Source organism: Cynara cardunculus, assembly GCF_001531365.2.
Source record: "Cynara cardunculus var. scolymus isolate 2C chromosome LG 12, CcrdV1, whole genome shotgun sequence".
NCBI classification, from domain to species: domain Eukaryota; kingdom Viridiplantae; phylum Streptophyta; class Magnoliopsida; order Asterales; family Asteraceae; genus Cynara; species Cynara cardunculus.
Genome location: NC_037539.1, coordinates 36564607 through 36587368, shown reverse-complemented (window position 1 = coordinate 36587368; position 22762 = coordinate 36564607). Strand labels below are relative to the sequence as shown.

At 35.7% G+C, this 22762-nt stretch overlaps 2 protein-coding genes across 3 annotated transcripts; one reads left to right on the top strand and one right to left on the bottom strand.

Annotated features, from left to right (window-relative positions):
- The first annotated feature begins 10458 nt into the window (after positions 1 to 10458).
- On the top strand, positions 10459 to 15761 carry LOC112522461 (serine/threonine-protein kinase D6PKL2-like). 2 transcript variants are annotated; one of them, XM_025131582.1, is made up of 3 exons: positions 10459 to 10575; positions 11267 to 12093; positions 14597 to 15761. In XM_025131582.1, the coding sequence occupies exons 2-3, from the start codon at positions 11369 to 11371 to the stop codon at positions 15480 to 15482; spliced, it is 1611 nt and encodes a 536-aa protein (XP_024987350.1). In that variant the 5' UTR covers positions 10459 to 10575; positions 11267 to 11368; the 3' UTR covers positions 15483 to 15761. The 2 variants fall into 2 exon arrangements, with proteins under 2 accessions (XP_024987350.1, XP_024987351.1); XM_025131583.1 differs by lacking the exon at positions 10459 to 10575 and having other exon boundaries at positions 11042 to 12093.
- Positions 15762 to 15888: 127 nt separating this feature from the next.
- LOC112522462 (U-box domain-containing protein 35-like) lies at positions 15889 to 18743 on the bottom strand. The gene is made up of 4 exons (XM_025131585.1): positions 18277 to 18743; positions 16759 to 16877; positions 16347 to 16462; positions 15889 to 16265 (listed from the first exon to the last, which is right to left on the bottom strand). The coding sequence occupies exons 1-4, from the start codon at positions 18677 to 18679 to the stop codon at positions 16016 to 16018; spliced, it is 888 nt and encodes a 295-aa protein (XP_024987353.1). The 5' UTR covers positions 18680 to 18743; the 3' UTR covers positions 15889 to 16015.
- Between the last annotated feature and the right edge of the window lie 4019 nt (positions 18744 to 22762).

The following is a 22762-nucleotide window of genomic DNA, read 5'->3' as shown; positions in this document are numbered from 1 at the left end:
TTATAAAAACATGATCAGTCTTGAACACTCTACGACTAACATCTAATTAGATGATCAAACCTAAATTTGAATCCTTTAGAGTTTAATTGTCAATTGCACTAACATCAAACAAACCCAACACTAACCGACAATCGGGCACCGATTGTTTAAATTAGATTATACGATCTTACAACATCATCATTTAACATAAATGCCAGTTGTGTGTCGTGTGCTACTTCATAAACCGAAAAGCAATTACGGACTTAAAGGTTTATCTAGCAACTCAAAATTGAATCAGACATAACAAAGGATCCTACTCAAAATATCCAACTCAAAACGATAAGCATTCAACTCTAAAATCCCATAAATAACTTTAAATGATATGTTGAAATTGACGTAAGTCTCAACGAATCCAAATTCAAAGTAATCACATACTCATTACTAGAATATGAAGTTTAGCTGCTCATATTTGACGTTTAAAAAGAAAACCAGAGGTACTTACAAAAGTTTGTAGAATTGAATTTAAGAACCCTAAAAATTGTCTTCAAAATCGTCTCCCAAAATATGGAAATCTGCTTACTATTTCTTCCCAATTTCTAGTTCTTTTTTCTCGCCCGGCTCTGTCTCTCAATCGACAGTCTGCTATTGACCGACTTTTGTTTCCTCTCCTCTCTATCGACAGCTCTAATCTTCTCTCAATTGACAGGTTCTAAAATCCCTCTCAATCTCAATCAACAGCTTCTAGTTTTTTTGCTACTGCTCTCGATCGACAGCTTCTAAAATCCCTCTCAATCTCAACCGACAGCTTCGGGTTTTTTTGCTACTGCTCTCGATCGACAGCTTCTAAATTCTTCCCCTGCCCTCTTGATCCCTCTCTGCTAATATTGACATATTCTCCTCGTTCCTCTCCACGTTCTTCTCATATCTGCCCACGATCGGTTGCTGCACCATGTCAAAATAAAAAGACCGGGTTGTTTGTTGTTTCTTCTTTCGCTACTGGTGTTGGGCTTTGCTTTTGGGCTGTGTAGTGCTGTTTGGACACAGCAGCTGTTTAGACACAGCAGTTGTTTGGCTGCAGCAGGTGTTTGGTTGAGTTGCTGTTTGGATGCAAAAACAACTAATCAACATTTTTTTTTCCTCAACTCTAATGGTCTCATATAGTTAGATATCAACTTAAATTAAATTGACCCTTTTTAATCATCTATTTAACATTAATTTCAAGGTAACTTGACATAAAACTGTATAATTTGGTACTTATCAGAATTATTGCCTCGACAAAACTTTGAAATAGAAATAATATTGCGAGAAACAAATAGAACATGAAGTATATTACGAAGAGAAAATTGAGTAGAGGGAGTAAGAAGAGATGTGGTACCGATGTTAGCAATTGGTAGTCCATAGCCATCCCCAATGATGAGTTCTTTGGTGCCTTTATAGGGTGCATGAAGAACAAGATTATGAAAAAAATCTTTAGTTACATGATGGTTGCCCCACTATCTAAGAGCCAAGGTGTAGAAGAAGAACTAGAGAAGGTAGAAACATAAGCATGCGGAGAAGAGGAGGTTTGGTAATTTTTAGGGGCAAACCGGTTTGGGGAAATGGAGAGGTAATTGTGATGGAATGGAGAATTGGAAGGTTGGAGGATATTAGAAAATTGTTGGCGAAACATTGGGCATTGGGTAATATAATGCCCTTGAGAACGACACGATTGACAACGTCCAAGAAATGAACGAGGGGTTCAAGGTTGATTAGGGAATGTAATATTAATAACTCACATGTCTCATTATTGTAGCTTGATTTTGTAACTCTCATATCAATTGATTTGTAATTCCCATATCACTTGATTCCATCTTGATGGGACCTCTCTCTAATATATTTCACCAATAACTTTTGTTACATGTACATGTTTCTCAAAATTTAATTAATTTTTTTACCTTATATAAATGCAAAAGCATGATCATAATAACTTTTTTGTTAAACATCCTGAAAGTTATTCTTGTTGGGTTTGGGGTCATAGTCCCTAACAATAAAGATGTAAACATTCATTGAAAACAACGATAAAAATGTGACATTTATCAACAAACGAATGCACAACAAGTTTGGATGGTAAAGAAACACGATAAACAAGTCAATGTGTAATAAACGAATAAACAAAGAAAAACATGTGTAAATGATTCACAAGTTTATGGTGGTTACACCACCAAAAGGTAGTGTACATCATCCACACACGAATGGAAAAACTCAATCAGCCAAAGAGAAACTGAGATAGAAAGGAGGATTACAGATCGAATTGAAATCACATTTTTGATTCAAATTGTCAATTCTATTAACGGTAATCCTCTTGCAATGTTTCTCTCTAATTTTCGTGATGGTGGGGTAGTAAAAGATCATAGTTGTTCTTATATAACTACCCAAAGGAATATTAAAACAATTATTTTTCGAAATTATATTTGGCACAGTCATGTCCTTATATGCAAGATGAACGAGTCATCTTTGAAAAACGGTTCTATTAAGTCTATGTACCAAAAATGGACGTCAAGAAAAATATGGTCTTGCGTACGTTTATAGAAGCCTTATTGCGGACGTATGTATCTTTCTCCTCTTTGGTTTTGGTTATTTCATTGTTTTGTATCACTACCTTCTACACTCCACCTTGATATGAAACAATTTCAAAACAAGATATAAAACGAACTCCATATGCGTAGAATATATTTATTGATGCCAAAACGAAAATAAGCTCGAAATCCACCTTAAACGAATGTCATTGATGGATAACAGAACCAAACAATCCAATCGAAGATCTAAAATCCTCCACTGAGTTGAGTAGATCTCCGAACAATCACCAAAGTCTTCTAAGGTTTCACTGTTATCCCAAAATGAGGGTAAATGTCTTTATATACTCTAATCAAGAACCAATATCTCCAAAATGAGTGCCAAGATCTTCAAAGCACTCCCAAAAATAAAATAAAACGAGCAAGGTCAAAACATTTAAAATCAAATGCATGCATACAAATCCCATAAGGATTCAATGTCCCAAACCAAATGCCCCACAAACGTCATTCTCCATCCAAGTGTTGTTTTTGAACCGAAGTCTAAAGAAAAATCAATCAAAATCTTCAATAGCTTTAAACAATTCTCTATCTAATGATCAGGCTTGTGGTAATAGTTGTACAAGCCCCTAACCATTGTCATGCATCTCGAATTAGGTTTCCAAGAACTGAAACGCCTAAGTACCGTATTGTTACCAAGGTCTCTTTCACAGATAACCCATCACTATCGTACTCCCTGGTTTCAATGCATAATCCATTCATTTAACCTCGTAATTCTTCACTTAGAAGGCCCATGTTAACATTAGCCATAAGCAGGCATCTCTCCCATACTTAATTCAAAGAGTTAGCAAAATCAGTGTACCTTTTAGGAAGTACCATAAAAGAATCATATTCTTTTTTTCTTCATCCAACTTTGTATCAAACAAATTTCATAATTCATAATCACGCCTTCAAATGAATTTATGTGGAACTTGATTGATTTTCAATCCTTAGTCTTGTAAGTAAATAATGTCTTAAAAAGGATTAGACAATTCGTAAGGGACTTTGTAAGGTATAGTTGTTCTAGCTTTAACCAAATATCTTTTATGGCGGTTTTCATGTTCATTTTCGAGATCATTTGTTTTCATCTACCTGCAAGTTGCATTGCAGTGAGAGATAATTCATCCATCACTTTTAAGTCTTCTAGAGACATACCAGAATTAAGCTTTTCCAAATCCAATACAAAAATTGCACCTCATTTCTTCTTAAAATAACCTTCATCTTCCATTGCCACTTACCAAAATCATTGTTATCATTCCACTTCTCAACCTAAAGTGCAATCCCGATAGGTCCAGGTTGTATAATGACTAACACAGAAAGTGTTTGTAGAATAAGAGGTTGAATACAAACACAACAAATTTTTCAAGTTTAATTTTGTAAGTTTTATAAAAACAAAGGATTATAAAATGTTTCAGAAACTATGAAGAAAATACATAACTTAAACAATCTATCTGATGACTAATTTGCTCTCAAAGAGATATTGAAAGAGTAAGAAAAAGTACCCTAACAGATATGAAGAACTAAGATAGTCTTTAGATATTGACCTTGATTTTCCTAAAAAACTATCACTTAGAACTTCTGCCAGATAGATGATTTGCAACATTAACAAGGGTTGCTTTTTATAGTCACCAATGTATTAAAAATGTATCAACTTTAACACATGTTTTCATCTAATTTAACCTGTGAATTCTTGTACTCTTTATTTCAGCCGTTGGGTATCTTAAAAATATGATGTAGACATTTGTTTCCCTCAACCCATCAATTTCTATGCAAAGTGAACAGTAAAGGAAGTAAGCTACTAATAAAATAGTACTTTGAAACTTACTTTGGCTTATATGCAACACATACCAGGACATGGTTGGTGGGTGTTGGTGAACCAAACTTGTTGGTTAAGTTTGCACTTCAAATTGGCCTGCCAAACAGTACTTGTTAAACTTCCTGACTCATCCAGTATTGATCTTTAATCGGCTAGATGATAATCCTTTTTTACTTTGGTGCCAATTTAACTTCACTTCGACTAGTCTTTGATTTTGTTGAAGACTTTCTAGTTGGACCAACTGAAATCATAGTATGATCTTTTATCCAAAAACATAAAGCTATATTTTGGATCCCAGGAAGATCATATAAAATTGAATTCTTATGAATTTAGACCTTATAGCAAAACTTAGATCCTTAATTATTTCAGATCCCAGAGAACGTTTTAGATCCTTGATGAATTTTCCGATCCATACATTTTCGGATTCTATATGCATTTCGGATCCTGTTAGATTTTAAATATTAATCCCTTTTGGAATGAAATGAATTTTCGGATTCCATCCTTATACAAATTCAGATTAAATAAATTTCGATCCCCATTTTTGTATTTTAAATTCTAGACAAAATTAAAACTTTTTTAAGTGTTTATTGGATGTATTTGTGTAATCGTGAAATCAAACGGTTGAAACCGATAATCTCCCCCTATTTGCTGATAATACAAAAACACTTGGAATGAAACACAAAGGGGGCCTATTAAGGGTTGAGTGGCTCATGTGTACCCATTCACTCATTTTATTGTAAGGGGAAAAATTTAGGCTTCTGAAACGTACACCCAGTTGATTTTGAGGGGTGCTCTCAAATATTTTGAAACCAAAATTATTACAAATATTAAACTTAGATGAGATAGTTTAAATGCTTAGATTAAATATCGAGATACAATAAGTTGCATGTTTAAGTCCTACATCTAGCAAATATTTAATTTTTGATCATTTAAATTTCGCCTCCCAACGCTCATGGGCCCTACAATATTATGACTAAAAATATTTAAAATAAATATACAACTACAAGTATCAAACTCACAACCTCAAGTACAACTATAGATATAACTTACAACTACACCAAGTGCGACTTCTTGTTTATCTTTCTTCCGTTTTGATTTCATCATTTTTCTTTATGATTTATTTTCCTTTTTCATTACAAATTCATATTAAACCTCGTTGTTTTTTATCTCGTTTTTAAGGCAGCATATATTTATTTTAAAGGTTAAGGTCGATTTCATTTGAAAAACCGTATTTTATTCCCCAAAATAGACACAATTGCCTTTTCCCTACGTAAAACTATGCTAATTTCTTCCCCAAGTCAAATCACTAGTTTATGGATCCTTGATTCAGTTTAAAGATGTGTGTCTACTCAAAATAATTCATGGGTCCGCTACGAAGGAAAAATAGTACCGAAACTCCTAAAAGTTAAAATATGAATTGTTTTTTTCTATTTTTTGGACTATTTTGCCTTTTTCTTTTTGATCTTTTTGTTTTTTGATCTTTTTCTTTTTATAGAAAATTTCCTTTTATAGAAATTTTCTTTTTATAGAAACTTTCTTTTTTTCCTTTTCTTTTCTTTTCTTTTCATATGAATATGTTATATATGCATGAAAATTAAATTGTAACAAATCTAATGCTCAAACATCCAAAATTTTCGTCACCAATATAGGCATAAATGAAAGTTTATAGGTAAATATACAAATATATCTATTCTTCAAAAATCATATCTTCAAACTTGACAGGCCATTTGTCTGATTAGGAGATCCATTTATGAAGCACTACTTTTACTCCATCTGTGAAAGATCTTCCAAATCCATCATTTGGTGTAATCGAAACAAAGCATGAAGATTATGGTGTGTGCAATCAATAATTCTCTTGATCTTTAAACTCCAAAACACATCATAGAAATACATACTTGCTTTCGAAAGAAATAGCACAATACCATGGGGCATCAGATTACCGTTGGGTAAGGAGGAATCAAGGTTTGAAGTTATTCAGAGATTTCCAAATATGGAAAGAAGTTGGATGACGACTTGATCAACTTGAATTTTGAGAGGAATTGGAGGATTTCGGATGAAGGCTTCACTGAAGAAAAGGAGGAAGATGTTCAAGTGTAGGTTTGGAAAGATCTTACAAAGACTAGAGGAGTGTCAAGTCCAAATTTTTTTTTTCAGTATCTTAATTTCCTAAAGTAGATGTTGGATTATTTGGATGACAAAAGGCATGAATTTGCTTTTGTTGTCTTGAATCGATAATCTTGATCCATTCTGTATAGCCATAAATGTTCAACTAATGAATGCCTTCATCTTTTGTATTCAAGCCATCTCACCCTAATTTAATCTTGACAAAAGGAACTTTGGATCTGGCCTTCTAATGTCCAGTCTTATAAGCTTTTGTTGGTCACACATGGTTAAAAATAAGGCAATAACATAGCAGAGGAGGTGAATAAAGTGTTCTCAAAGTTTTAGTAATTTTATTAAAAAGTTTGATGCTTTACAATACAAAAGATTGTCATGGAAAATAAACTATAAACTACCTCTCTCAAATATAACAGTTGTATTCCATCTAGATCACACACTACAACGCACTCAATCAATTTTGACAAGTATTTAATTAAGAAACTGAACTTGCAAGAAAATAGTAGGTGATCAACTGATGAACTTCGATGATTTAAAAGAATAGTAAGATATTCTCTTGAGTTCAATATTTCTACGTACTGATCATCAAGGTTTCACTTGGTATTTGTATGCAACAACTTTTACATATGAAAAATCAGTATGATGACAAAGTATGAAGAGGATGTCCTTTTACAACATGCATTTATCTGTTCATCAGGTTACGTGCTACATTTCTCATCCTTGTAGTGGTTATGGACAAAATCCATTAAATGCTAACCATACTTGTTTTCCTTATCGGGTTGACAAAAATGGAGAAAAGACTCTGTAGCACATATGTCATAAAGTACCTTTGTCCTTGTTATCTAAAGTGGGGACATGCTTTGACATTTAGTACATCATTAAATGTTTGAACCTTCAGATGGTGGACTTTCAGGTCTGGGCATCTTCAGCTGATGATTAAGCCCATTTGTCCAAGACATCATCTATTGGTCAGGATCATCTGACACCGGTGAGCTTAGGTTGATCAGATGGTAGGCTTCTATATGATATCTTCATCAAATGTTCAATATTTGTAAATTGATCTGCAATTGTTTGCATCACTTGTTAGCATCAGCTCCTGTCTTCATTTAATAGACTTAATCTGATCATACATTAATAGAGATGTTCTATCCATTGTTCAGCGACAGCTGACTTGTCAGATGTTATATGATTATCAACTTTTTCTATCCAATGAAATGCTCCAAAATGGTACCTTCTTTGATTATCCCAAATGACTAAGTATTTATTACATTGTTTGTCAATTAATAAAATTTCTAATTTGATAGGGGCTCAACAACTTTGAAAATCCATATATTTAACGATTGATTCTCGAGTCCAACATTGACCTTTATTACAACCAAATAGTCGAAGTCTCATCTATTTCCCATGTTACACATATACACCAACAAAAACATGGAACCCACTTCATTATCCCTCCCAGTATGCAAAAAACTATCCAACCCACAAATATTCCCCTTGGGAAGTCACTAATGAAAACCCACCTCATTAAATTCGCTTCAGATGTTGGATCGAGAAACCCATAAATGAAAAGGAGACATGCCTCATTAAAATCCCTTGGATTGAGCCACATTCGACAATCTCAACACCATAAACAAAACCCACAAAAAATTAACAAAAAACCTAAAACCCAATTATATGACTCACTGGAGATGGAGATGGAGATGGGTGTCGGAGATAGGGTCGATGCAAATCACATGTGAGGAATAAGGAGAGAAGAAGGGTTTTAGTTTTTGTTTTATAAAAAGGTTAAAATAGTTGGAAAATGTAATTAATCAAAATACCACTTATTTATCTGAATTTATGGTTAGTAGGAGGGATGAGATTCAAGAATTTTGGCAAACATAAGGGAAATATATGAATGAAAAATAGTTTGTAGGGACCAATTTCGTTGAAAGTGACAAACATCAAAGACCATCTCCAACCAACCCCAAAGGTGAGGATCACCGACCACCACCTGCTCCCCTCTCCCCCCTTGTTCAACACACGTATCTCGTTGATTTGCATGCATTTTACGATAAACCAGACGCAAACACACGCGAACTCCAATACCCTCCTTCTCTACAAATATACACAAGGAATAATGTTTGAAATCCTCTCTCTTTAATCCTCTTCATATCCTATCTCTCTCTCTCTCTCTCTCTATATATATATATATATATATATATATATATAAATTCTCATGTTTGAAGAAAATTTGACAAAAAGAGAGGAGAGGTACCAGAGTGGGGGTATGAGGAAGGAATTCGAAAGTTTTTTTTGGTTTTGTTTTCTAAATACTAATCACTCTTGTACACAAGTTTCATATACTAACAACAAAGTACAGAAATGCTCCTCAACTGAACATCCCTCCAACTAACAAAGTAATGGGTCGTTTACCAAATGCTTACTCAGGTAAGTGAACACCAAGTCACATTACCTTACCGAATGAATATGGTAAGGACCAAGAATCATACCCGGTAAGAGCGAGACAAGGACCAAGAGTCTTACCCAGTAAGTGAAGACGACGACTCTTACCACGGTAAGCGCTTACCGGGTAAATTGTTGCATATGATACCATTTTAGTAGACTAAAATCTTACCCTCTTAACCACAAGGGTGGTGCATGAATGGTTTGAGCTTGACTCCAAAGATCAAAAGTACAAGGATGTCTCAAGTTCAAATCCAAGAAGAAATAAAAATCCCCTTGTGGCCACAGAGGTTAAAATGCGGTGACTCTGGGCTATCTGTAAAGCAGGTGGTCGCCCTAGGATTAGTCGGCTCGCATAGCGGGTTGGATATCCAGGTTAATCAAAAAAAATCTTACCCTCTAAATCAATGATAGTGTTAAATAATGCCGGTAAACACTTATCGGGTAAGTGTTTGGTAAACGGCCCCTTAGTGTCAAAAACCATTTTCAAAGCAAAATGCAAATCACAAAGATGATTTCTAGACTTATCAAAAGTTAGGTCTCACTTTTAGACTTTTCACTAAACCTTAAGGACCAAAATCGAATTTTACTCTTATTGTTACTACTACTTGTTGGGTCAACTTGTATGCACCTGGACTAATACCATTAATACCTGAAGATAACATGGAAAATTCCAAGTGGCTCTTAGAAAACTCGAACTAACGTTTACCGACCTATGTGGAGGATCCCCCAGGCCTATCATTTATTTCAAACCCACCAAGGATTAGACAGGGTAGGATTAAGGGCATGCACAAGGATGGAAAGAGGGGTATTCCCTCCCCGTTCTTTCTCCCTGTTTCCATCCCCAACTCGTTGACTGTGTTAGATCGTTAATGATGAAATTTCAAGTCAAAAAGAGTTGCTTATGGCCTCCATGTTTGAAGAAATTTTGAAAGAAACCATAGGATGGGCGTTGGAGATAAGATTTGGTAAGAGTTGGTGCAAGTAGAATCCGAGAGTTACAAGGACAAAGAGATTAAATGGCCATGTGTCAATCAATCTTTTCTAAATGGGTATGAGTCAAAGGTGTGTAAAAATTGAAGTTTGACCCCCCCATAAAGTTAGGAGCTTTTCATTTTTATTTCTCAACAGGAGCAACAAGTATATGATTGGAAGACTCAAAAAGGCTGAGGTTGAAGGGTTGTGAAGGAGACAGGTTGGAGGGTAAATCGGTAATTTCAAGAACTGAGGAGTGCTTGTGTTGTACTGATGGCTTGGCAGACAGGGGAGAGTGAAGAGTCCAGCATGTTGATTCGTAGTTCGGACCCTTCTGTTTCGGGACTAAAAAACAATCGAAATTATTGATTGATTTTTCAAACCCCAAATAAATAAATAAACAAAGCTTTTTGCTTTTCTTTCGACTCCATTCTTGCCTTGCCTCAGAGTCTTGAAGGTGAGGCCCAGTCAAAATTTTATTACTCTCTCAAGCATCACTTTCTCTCTCTCTCTCTCTCTCTCTCTCTCTCTCTCTCTCCAATCTTTTCACAGGTATCATCAGCATGCTATGAACAAGAGTGATTGCTCCTTCTCCTTCCTTTTTGCTGCTAAATCAAAGCAATGAACTTGTGGACCAGATTCTTTCAATTCTAGGTTTTTCCCCCTTTCTTTATCAAATTTCTTTAATGGGTTTGATAGATGTGCTTTTCTGAATCTTGGGATTTCTGGATTTTGTTGGATCTGTGTTGTATGTTATTACTTTTTTGGTAAATTCGTTAATCAAAACCCAAGTTTTGTGCTGGTTATCTTTACGTTTAGCAGATTGATTTGCTAACTTGATGCTGTTAACAACTGCATTTGTCAATTTCCTGATTTGATTGACCATTTCTTCAAATTTTTGCCGGTGGTCCTTGCAATCTTTGCAATTTTTTCTCACTGGCTTTATATATATATATATATATATATATATATATTCATTTTCCAGGATTTAAATTTGGGTTTCTTTCGATTTATTTGATACGTTTTGGGTATTTAGTTGCATGATTGATCTTCTACCTTCTTACCTTTCTGTTACTGACTTTCTTCTTCTTTTCTAGATTTTCTGATTGTTATTTTTAGATCTAGCTTCTGGATCAGGTTTTGTATGCTGTTTCTGAAAAATCTCAACTGGGGTTTCTTTAGTCAAGAAACTTCCAAGTTCGTCTATTGCGGTTGGATCCAAGTCTTTTTTTTCTTTTTCTTTGTACTGTGATATGTTTGTGCCCCAATCTGAAATTACTTTTCTTGACTTGAATATGTTTATAAAGTCTGATGTTTGAACTTCTTTATGACATTGTGTTTACAGAGCTGTGGTTTTCTTGATGGAAATCTTTAGCATCATGAGAAGCTGTTTTCCAGAATGAGTTTCTTGATCCTGTTTCATATATAACATCTAATCTATCATCCGATGGCCTCAAAGAAGCATGGAGATGATTTGGAAGCTAAACTGGCTTCTAAACTATTGATTACTAAACCAGAAACTGCTATGGTTCCTAAAGTCAGTGAACAAGTGGGGACCGAAATCGAATGCCCACCTGATGTTTCTGTGGATCAAGAAAAGAAAACAGGTGAAAGAGGAAGTGTTAAATCTAGCTCGGTTTCAGATAAAGTTAGCGATGGGAACAGTAGCCTTGTCAAAACTGATTTTGTGGAGAGCGGGAAGAGTAGTATGTGTAGAGGAAGCACAAGCAGCAATGTAAGCGATGAGAGCAGCTGTAGTAGTTTCAGTAGCAGTGTCAACAAGCCACATAAATCGAATGATATGAGGTGGGAAGCCATCCAAGTGGTTCGAGCTAGAGATGGGGCTTTGGGTTTGACCCATTTCAGATTGTTGAAAAGATTAGGGTGTGGTGATATTGGGAGTGTTTACTTGGCGGAATTGACTGGAACTAAAGCATATTTTGCAATGAAAGTCATGGATAAAGCATCTCTAGCCAGCCGTAAGAAGCTTCTTCGAGCTCAAACAGAAAGAGAGATACTGCAATCTCTGGACCACCCGTTTCTTCCAACGCTGTACACCCACTTTGAGACCGATAAGTTTTCATGTTTGGTGATGGAGTTCTGTCCTGGAGGGGACTTGCACACTCTTAGGCAGAGACAGCCCGGGAAACACTTTACCGAGCAAGCTGTTAAGTAAGCATCTTTCTAATTGACGCCATGCATATCTTTTATATTTCTTTAATTACATATAATACCAAACCAAACAAACACACCAAGTCCTATTTGTTAGCAGCCTATTGAGCTTAATGGGACTCACATGGTCAGCTTTACATGACTGTTTGGTACTTGGTAGTGGCTTAATGATGTCTCAAATGCAATAAGTATACTTTAGGAGTTCCACCCTCTGTATTACTTCGCTGCTGACACAGAGTTAGCCGATGCTTATTTATCAGATACCGTTGGCTTATTCAGTAAGCTTTTAAGAGGGAAAGCAAGTTTTTTTCAAACCTGCCCCTCGAGTTAAAAGTAGCACCTTCCATCTATGAAAAACCCTCTCAAACAAAAATCTTCGTGATCTATACATACAAATAAATCCACACACAGCTTTATCCATACAGGACTTAATGAAAAACCAACCAAACAGCCATGATGTTGGGTGTTGGGAGGGCCGAGGGGTAGAGAGACTGTTTCCATAAAGATTGCATAAGCTTATTTTACAAGAAAACATTGAATCTGTACCATTGTGAAGTTCTCAAATCAAACGAAGATCATGGCCTAGGATCAAGAGGAAGGTTTTTGATACAAAAGTTGAATGATTTTTGTAGAAAGATTTTATTTTTTTTTGCTTTCGTGCCGAGCGCCAAGGATCTTATTAGGGGTGGTCGATTATATCTTGGATCAACTCTTACATTTTTCCCTTATTAGAAAATGAATTCATAGGGTAAAACATAAGTGAGCATGCAAGGTTTCATCACCTTGCAAGGTCTGGGAAAAGTAAGATGGTAAATATCCTTTTTCATATACTGTATTTATTTGGTACTTCCTTTATGTTTTCTATACAAAAAGATTCATATTCTTTTTACCCAGAATCCAGATTAACTTCTTCCATCTGATTCCAATCTGTGAATATGATTATTGGTGTGTTTTTCATTGACTAGAAACAAAACAGTGGACCATTCTCTTTTTAGGTCATTTTGGATGGGATTGTTGCAAAATTTCTTTTTGGATTCTTGAGTATCAAAGATTCTATTAGGATTCTTTTACTTAGATAACCGACGCATTATTTCCATATCTGTTTGAGACGTGGATGTGATCTTTAAGCCGAACGTTGTGTTCTCGAATTTGGGGAGAAACGAAACGGATCAGAACGGAACAAAATGAAATGAAACGAATGGGTGGTTTTGCAATTTTAATGATATTTTTTAAGGAGTTCTAATCTATTTCCTTTTCTTCCCTTTCCTCCCATATTTGGGAAGGAATTTGTGGGAGGAAAGTAATCATTATTTTCTTTCCTTTCTCTCCTAAAATAAGAACACGAGTTTTTCTTACTTTCCTCTTTCTTCGTAATAAAGGTTTTCTAACACCACTTAAGGGGCCGCTTACCCAACAGAATGGGCTAAGCACTTACCGTGTAACTCATCTTATCGGGTGAGCATACGATGACTGAGAATCTTACCTTGTAAGAGGCATGGCAAGCACCAAGAATGTTATCCTGTAAGTAAGGGTGGTGACTCTTATCATGTTAGCGTTTACCAGGTAAACGACACTTACCAACAATCTTGCTATGCCATTTTTTATGGCTGAGAATCTTATCTGGTAAGGTAAGTGAGGGTGGTGGCTCTTACCTGGTTAGTGTTTGGTAAACGACCCCCAAGTTTTTTTCTTTTTGGATAACCGCGTGAGTCCTTGATGTGTTCGCCGGATTAGCTGACACCTGAATTTTTTTTGAAAAAGTGGATAACATAGAAATAGGGATGGTCTAGCATTTTTTCGCTCAACTTGACTAATCCCACATGGCACTGAAGCTAACAAGACAAATCTTCAATTGTCCAGATGAGACTCTGAACTAGTGACCATTGGAGAACAACCCCTAGTTTTGAGTTGCGACCATAGTTGTTAAAAGCACCCTTGAGGCGTGCCTAGGCTTTGAGGCTCGTAAGGCTCAAGGTCTTGGTGTTTTTTAAAGTCGAGGCTAGGCGTATTCACGAGGCTCACTAAGGCCCTATGCTTGGCTGAGGTGCCTTGTAGGCCTAGGTGCCACGCTTTAAACCCTTTCTCCCTTCTGCCTCTATCGAAGTATTGTTGGTTGCTGCACTAGAGTAGTTGCTACATATTTGAGTTGTGTATAACTGTCTGTGTGTATATATACTTTTATTTAGATGTGCCTTGCGCCTAGGCCCCGGGACCTCTTTGCACCTAAGTGCGCCTTGAGCCTTTAACAACTTTGGTTGCGACTCCTTGAAGTGGGTGCTCTTTGTTACGACTCCCTACCATCCAGCACACCTCAAGAGTTTATGGTTCATTGTGTTTTGATCTTATTTCATAGCATAATGTATGCCAATTGTGGAATGATGGTCGATTCCAAAGTTCATTAGTTTCCAGGTTTAGCATTACATTTGTTTTTGTTGAATGCTTAAGATTTTGAATCATCAAAACGTGAACATGGATTAATCTCGTTGTTTTTGATGTTTTGCAGATTTTATGTGGCGGAGGTGCTGTTAGCCATGGAATATCTTCACATGCTCGGGATCGTTTACCGGGACCTTAAACCAGAAAACGTCCTTGTGAGAGAAGACGGACATATAATGCTCTCGGATTTCGATCTTTCACTTCGTTGCACTGTTAGCCCCACTTTAGTAAAATCTTCATCTATGGACTCCGAACCTCTTCGTAGAAACACCGTTTATTGTGTCCAACCAGCTTGCATCGAGCCTTCCTGTATTCAGCCTTCATGTGTGGTCCCTACATCTTGCTTCTCCCCTCGCTTTTTCTCAAGCAAATCCAAGAAAGAACGGAAAAACAAAATCAAGAACGAAATAGGAAACCAAGTTAGCCCGTTGCCGGAGCTCATGGCTGAACCAACGAGTGCCCGATCAATGTCGTTTGTGGGAACCCACGAGTACTTAGCCCCTGAGATCATTAAAGGTGAAGGCCATGGAAGTGCTGTAGATTGGTGGACTTTTGGAATATTCCTATACGAATTATTATTTGGTAGAACCCCGTTTAAAGGGTCGGGTAATCGTGCCACATTGTTTAATGTCGTGGGCCAGCCTCTTCGGTTTCCGGAATCACCGGTTGTGAGTTTTTCTGCAAGGGATCTTATCAGGGGTTTGCTGGTGAAAGAACCTCAACATAGATTGGCATATAAAAGAGGTGCCACTGAGATTAAGCAACACCCGTTCTTCGAAGGTGTTAACTGGGCTTTGATCCGGTGTGCTACACCGCCGGATGTCCCGAAGCCAGTTGAATTCGAACGACTCTCTGCTCCCATCGCATCAACAAGTGAAAAGACCAATGTACCCCCTGTGGCTGCTCCAAACCAAAAAGGTTCAGACAATTACTTGGAGTTTGATTTCTTCTAGTGATTGAAGTAAATGGCTGTGGATTTTGTGGTTTGCTGTTTCTTGGGTTGGGGAGGGATGCTTGTATTTTTCTTCAGATCAATTACATGACACTTGTGAGTGACTGGTAATTGTCTCTTATTGCATTGCATCTTGCCATTTGTCAAATTCTAGGCCTGAGGATATCACTCAAAAGGAGCTGAACTCATATAACAGACTTTTCTGGCTTATTTTTTGAGCTTATTGAAAAACTTGTATTTGGTTTTCCGTAAGTAAACCAAAGGCTACTTTTCTTTGTTCAAATTAGTTCTCCCGTTATCTTTCCGTTTTAACTTTTTCAACATGTGTTTTAGGTCATCGTACATTGCCAAACATGGTTAGCTTATCAGCTAACAACTAGCTTATCAGATACTTTCTCAAACATAGTGAACATGAACTACAACTTTGATTTATTGTTTCTGAACATGTTTTACAAGATGCAACAATTAAGATTGTGCTTTTGAGTTTACAAAGCTGTAAACGTATACATATAGTTGAACCTATAGATACAGATATCAGAGCTTGAAGCAGCTGCATTTGACAGAGCTATCGGTATTGTCCGGCATAGTTTTTAGGCCATTAACGTAAGCGTCACGTGGAGATTGAGCAGTCACAGATGGAGTGGGCGATCCGGTGACCGACTGATCTTGCAACGACACTTCCTTTCCTTCACAGATGACTTTGACATCACAAGACTCTGGGGCATTATGTAGTATTTGATCAAGAGTCCCTCCACCACCTTTCTTGCTGCTACCCCTGAGTTTCCTGTTATAGATTCAACAGGATTAAATAGAGAAAAGAATTGGAACAAAAGGACAAAGATAAAAAGGGATGAAGATGTAGCACCTTAGGTTGGATTTGGTGGCACCCAACACAAGTGTTCTTATATTTAGAATTGGAATGAGGTCCAGGATGGCTTTTGCCTCCATATCACTCTCAATAAGCACAGTTTCAACTTGGACCTTCACCATCAATGTAGTTTAGAAATTAGATATAGAACAATGGAGAAGGAAAGAAAGAAGCAAGTGACTCTTATTGGTTTGAGTTTGGCTTCAAAGGTTAAAAGTGCCTGGAGGTCCCAGGTTTAAATCCGAGAAGGAACAAAAATTCTCTTGTGGTCACGGAGGTTCAAATGCGGTGACTCAGGGCTATCTGCAAAGCAGGTGGTCGCCCTGGGATTAGTCGGCTCGTATAGCGGGTTGGATATCTAGGTTAATCAAAAAGAAAAGAAAAGCAAGTGGTGTGCAAAAGGTATTACCTTTGAAGAAGAGCATAGAGAAAGAAACCTTTGGAGGTATTCACTTCTCTTGCTTCTTTCTTGAACAAGGCAGCTTTCCTTCTGCTCGGGGTTTGCTTGACTTATCGGTAACCTTCCCACTGTACATTCGACATGATTACATTTCATTAACATTCGGTGTAGAGGTTTATAATGTCAAGACACATAACTTGTTTGTTTTGAGTTTGCAAACATTCATCCTTTCAAAACTAACAGGATGCATCTAGCAAGTAACAAACACCACAACCATTAGGATCTTGCAGTTTTGAAGATCCAAAAACTAGAATTTCTATGACAAGAACACAAAACGAAACGTGACGTAAATTGGAGTAGGCAATGATGAAAAATGGTTTTACCCGCATTTCCATACTCATACACATCAATGTCAAAGCCTGATTTTACATATGATTTGACTCGATAAGAGTTGATATGGCGACACGCTTTCAATTTTTATTCTACACAATTATACAAACCTCATTGCATAATTTGATGTTGCCAATAGAATTAACCTTTTACAAAGTGTAAGCAAATAATCCTCCTGATGTGGGGGCTAATTGTATCCAATCTTTTCTAATTTAAACATCATTCTTTTTATCTTCCAAAACCATGGTCTTCTGCCTTTGGTTTGCTAACTTGAGTTTATCATCAAATGCAATTAAATTGAAGGGTTTTACTATTTATTTGTTTACCTATTAATAGTTCTATTAAAAGGTAGCCTTTGAATCGTTAAAAGATAAACATCATTCTTTTTTATCTTCCAAAACCATGGTCTTCTACCTATTTGTTTGTTTACCTTTTAATAGTTCCATTAAGGGGTTGTTTGTTTACCTCTTAATAGTTCCATTAAGAGGTAGCATTTGAATCGTTAAAAGGTGAATCTTGTTTGACAGGAAAAAAGTTGGCCTCTTAATGGTTCCAAAACCCTCTTAATGATTTTGTATCCTGGGCCTCCCTTAACCATTCAGCGCCCTAATTTCATTATAAAAAATTACCAAACAATTATATTTCATTTTCCGCTGTATCATAAAAGCCTATTAATTATTCTAACCATTTAATCATTTTGTAACAAACTATTCAATAAATGCAAAATAGCCATTAAATCATAGTACAGAGATCATCAAAGTCTCCTCTAGAATCAACTCTAGAATCGCTTTAGCCAGGCCCACACCGCCACCAACTATTGATTGCTTTTTTGTCGTTAGAATTCTTTTGTCATTTTCTAACCTTATTGGTCAAACATATGAACATGAGAATTTGTTTTCCTTGAAGCTATCGATTAGAACAAGAAGGTGTATGGATCTAACAATGAGGTTTATTCCGATCCCTAATTTAGAACACACAATAATTTGAATGTTTGAAATCATGTACTTTGATGCTAGCAATGATAAATTTGAATTAAAAACTACTTGAATCTACGGTTATGAGTATTGAATTTGCCCTACTCACCATTGTTTCCGACTATTAGAAACAAAATTTTAGAAACAGAGCGAGTGTGCTTACGAGGAGTAGGGATGTAGCGGAGCTCCGGGAAAACGTGGACCAAATAGACGATGGTTGATTCATGAAGATCGTTTCCAAGTGTCCAAACCAGCGCATCCATGCTCGCCGATGACAGTTCCTCAGTCCCTCTCCACGTCACCACATACACGACGTCGCTCCCATTCCGACTATCATAGGAAAACAAATTACCAGCGTCGCCGTCGTCGTATTCTTCCGTGATGGATGGCATTAATCTGCTTCCTCCAAAGCGACCATTATCATCATCATCATCATCGTCGTCCTCTTCAACTATCTCATGATTACTCCAGGCATTGTTGATCCTATAGTTATCAAAGTTGATTATATTGATCGGAGGTGGTGCCCATTCGTCGGAGCCTAAGTATCCGACGTCTTTCTCGGCCATATATCGGCCGGTGGTGGAGGAAGTACAGCTTTGTTTCACCCAATCGGCAGCAATGGCTTGTGTCATTTTGTATGGTTTCGCCATCGTTGAAAATTCTTTGATTTCTGATTTTATTATTAATTTTCAAATTAAATACCTGCGGTTTTAAAAATGACAAAATGCAGTATTTTTGGAATATGATCGACATATACCTTCTTTCTTTTATTATATTGATTTCAAATTAATAATTGAGTAAATTACATTTTTCGTCCATGTCGTTTGGTTAAAGTTTCGGATTTCGTCCCTATAGTTTTAAAATTTCAGTTTTCATCCCTATGTTTTGCAATTCATTTCTATTTGCATCCTTGAGTCCAAAACGTTACTTTTAAGTATGAAAGACTAAAATAGAAATGAATTGTAAACTATACAGATAAAAAAAAAAATTAGATCATAGGGATCAAAACTGATATCTTAAAACCATATGGATGAAAATAGAAATTTTCAACAAACCACAAGTACTAAAAACATAATTTACTCATTTATTTTACATATTTCTTTAGTAATGTTTTTGTCTAATTTTTATAAGGTTCCAAATAGAATGAGGGGCTGTTTGGCAGTTGCTGAATAATTTAGTTCAGAATAGTTAAGAGGTTAGAATGGCTAAGAAGATCAGAATAGTTAAGTGCTGAATGAAACAAGGTTGTTTGGTAATTGTTCTCTGAATGATAACAAATTACCATTTTAACCCTCAAGAAATACAATCAATTTCCAAAGAAAAAGATGTCGGTAATCCTCAAGAAATTGCAAAGATGTTGTTCTTCATATCAGTATCTAATCCTCAATAAATTGCAAAATGTCGGTAATCCAATCATCAGTAACATTGTTACAAACATGAAATTAGCAATAAACACCATCAATTTCCAAAGAAAAATGCTAATCCCTAAACCAAACCCTAGACAGGAGAGGAGCGGCGACRAGCATCTTTGCAAGGAATTGCAAGGATGTGGAAGGCGACGTGAGGCGGCGACGAGCGGCGGCGGCGAGCGGCGGCGACTAGATGCAAACCCTAGACAGGAGAGGACGCGACGAGAGGAGGCGGCGGCGACCAGAGGCAGCGACGACTAGATGCAAACCCAAGACAGGAGAGGACGCGACGAGAGGCAGCGGCGGCGACGAGAGGCAGCGACGACGAACGACGGCGGCGATGAGGCGACGACGATCGTAGGGTGGGGGGAGGATGCGACAGAGCGATGTGAGGAATGTTGGGAAAGAGGGTAAATAGGGAAAAAGAGGAGTCTGAATGGTTTAGAGACCCCTTAGATGCAAAATGGTTAAGAGGGAAAATGTAACCATTCAGAGTATTTTTTTTTGCCAAACAGCCTTGACCTCTTAGCGATTAAGAGGTTGGCTCTTAATGTAACCATTAAGAGCCAAACAAACAGCCCCTGAGGCATAACGTGACAGTGAGCTCAAATCTCAGGCTTTAAGATCCACACGCGTTTTTTGAAGCGTGTGATATATGATGACAAATCTTTATATCATATAAATTATTATAAATATAAAAACATATATTTTCTACTGTTACTCAATGAGTCAATGATGCTAAATAATTTGAAGTGTTGGGTTCTTGTGAAAATGAGAATTAAGGTGAGCATCATAAGAAGGGATCTTCATCATTGGATACATATTAGGATGAGATCCACCAGATCAATCATCGTATCAAGTGCGATTCATGGATGAGATTAAAGGTGATCAAGGGTCTGGATCCTTGTTTACACTTTTCACTTTAACTCACTTTCTCACACGATCTTTCTCCATAATTTAAATTAGATTATATATTAAAAACTAACAAATAAAACATTAATAAAAGTAAGAAAAATCAAATAATATGTTAACAAAACCGCACATCAAGTCATTTGTTTTAGTAATTTAGCTTATAAACTATTTTTTGTCCATCCGAACAGGGTTTTTATAATAAGCTCAAAAGATAAATTCTTATAAGTAAATTTATATTTACAAAACATGACCTAAAAGTTTTAATACATTTTTCTTTACAGTATTATAATATGTTTTCATAGAGTATCTCTAACATATATGCTCAAATAGAGTAGTTGTTAGAGTTATTGTAAGATGTCGTTTGTTTTTTAAGAGGTACTAAAGTTTGAATTCTGATTCCACTTATGATTTATAAGATGTGGTCTTGATATCTGAAATTTGGATCAGTAGAATTGTTTGTTTTTACTTCTGAAGTCTGAAATCTAAATCGATCAAACTAGTGCAAAAGTATAAAAAATAAATAGTTTTTGCTAACAAATCTCTTCCAACCCCCAAAATATGAACCATTTGATAGAGGACGGATTAGGATTAAGAGATACGTTTACTACTTAAAATTTCAGAGGACAATTAGAGCTTTTAAGTTCTTATTTTATAAATAAAACAAATGCTCTTAATACCTAAATGTCTAAACTAATCATACTTCAAAGGTATTAAGAGGTAATTTTGAAAAAACAGATAAGCCCTAATTCTTTTTAAATTTTTAATACTCTACTTTTAAGAAAATATAGCATAGCTGTCAAAAATGTTTTTTAATTAAACTAGAAGGTATTCGCACAATACAGCGAGATACATCTCGATTTTAGTGTTTCGTTTTTTTGTCTTAATCGATATTATAATACGGTTTTATGCGGTTTTGAGAAAACGATAATGTTTTTTTATTTTTGAATAAAATATAAATATGAAGATATTAGTACTAAACTAACTATTTAAAATTTCTCGTTTTTTAGTGTATTTCTTTAATTCATTTTTTTATTTTTTATTTAATAATATAATTTTTTATAAAGATAATAATTAAATATTTTATTAGAACTCAATAATTATCCTAATTATATTTTAGTTTTTTATATTTAAAATAAAAAATTTATTCTCTATTTGATTATTTTTATCTGAAATTAGTTACACGAATTCAAACATGAACCTTTAATAAGTTGTACCTACGTACAGTTTACTGTAATCTTAAATTTTAAATAATATAAATCAATAAATAATATTTTATGCATAAAAATTTATTTTTTAAAAGTTTTTATCAAATGTTTTTTAATATAATATAGATAAAAAATAATTAAGTGATGTTGTTGGTATATACGTCACCTAATTAAACGATTAATTAAAATAATTATTCAAGTACGGATATCCGAATATTGGGCATGGGATATATCAATCAGTTGACAAACAAGCAGCAGACTTGAATCATTCCAATCTTCTCGTAATAATTAGACTAAATTACACTTTTAATCCATATACTTATCATTTGTTACAAATTTCCCCCTTTGTTTTAAATAATTACATTTTTATCGTTGTGGTTATCATTTTGTTACACTTTTGGTGCGTGTAACTTAACTTTCGTGAAAAAAGTTGTTAACTTAGGGTTATCTTGGTTTTTATATCATTTCTTTTGATTTTTAATTTTTTAATATCAAAATTAAACAAATAATTTATATTATAGAATTATATATTATGAAAATGAGAAAAATTGAATTGTATTACTTGATAAATGGATGCAAAGCACTTATTTACACTAACCCATACAAAAGAAATTACTAAACTACTCTTAGGTGTCGCTTATCAAACACTTACCCGGTAAGTGCTCATCAGTAAAATTCAAAACTATCACTTACTTATTGGATATGATTTTAGTCAATAAAAACGGCATCGTATACAACGATTTACCCTGTAAGCGTTAACTGTAGTAAGAGTCATCGTCCTCACTTATCGTGTAAGACTCTTGGTCATTGTCCCGCTCTTACCGGGTAAGATTCTTGGTCCTTATCATATTCATTTGGTAATGTAATGTGACTTAGTAAGCGCTTACTCGGGTAAGAGTTTGGTAAATGGCCCCTTACACTCTAATACTTTAATAGACTCCCTCTAGATAAGTGATGTGCTAAAATCGTAAGTGTGCACACAGTGGGCATAAAATCCCCAAAGTGGCGGTGCAAGTGCAMGCCGACACTATGATCGCTTCAAGTAATAGAGTGGTATAGTACCAAGATCGTTTCCATAGGGACCGGACTTGCTGAGAATCAGAGACTTTCATGAACTTCTTGA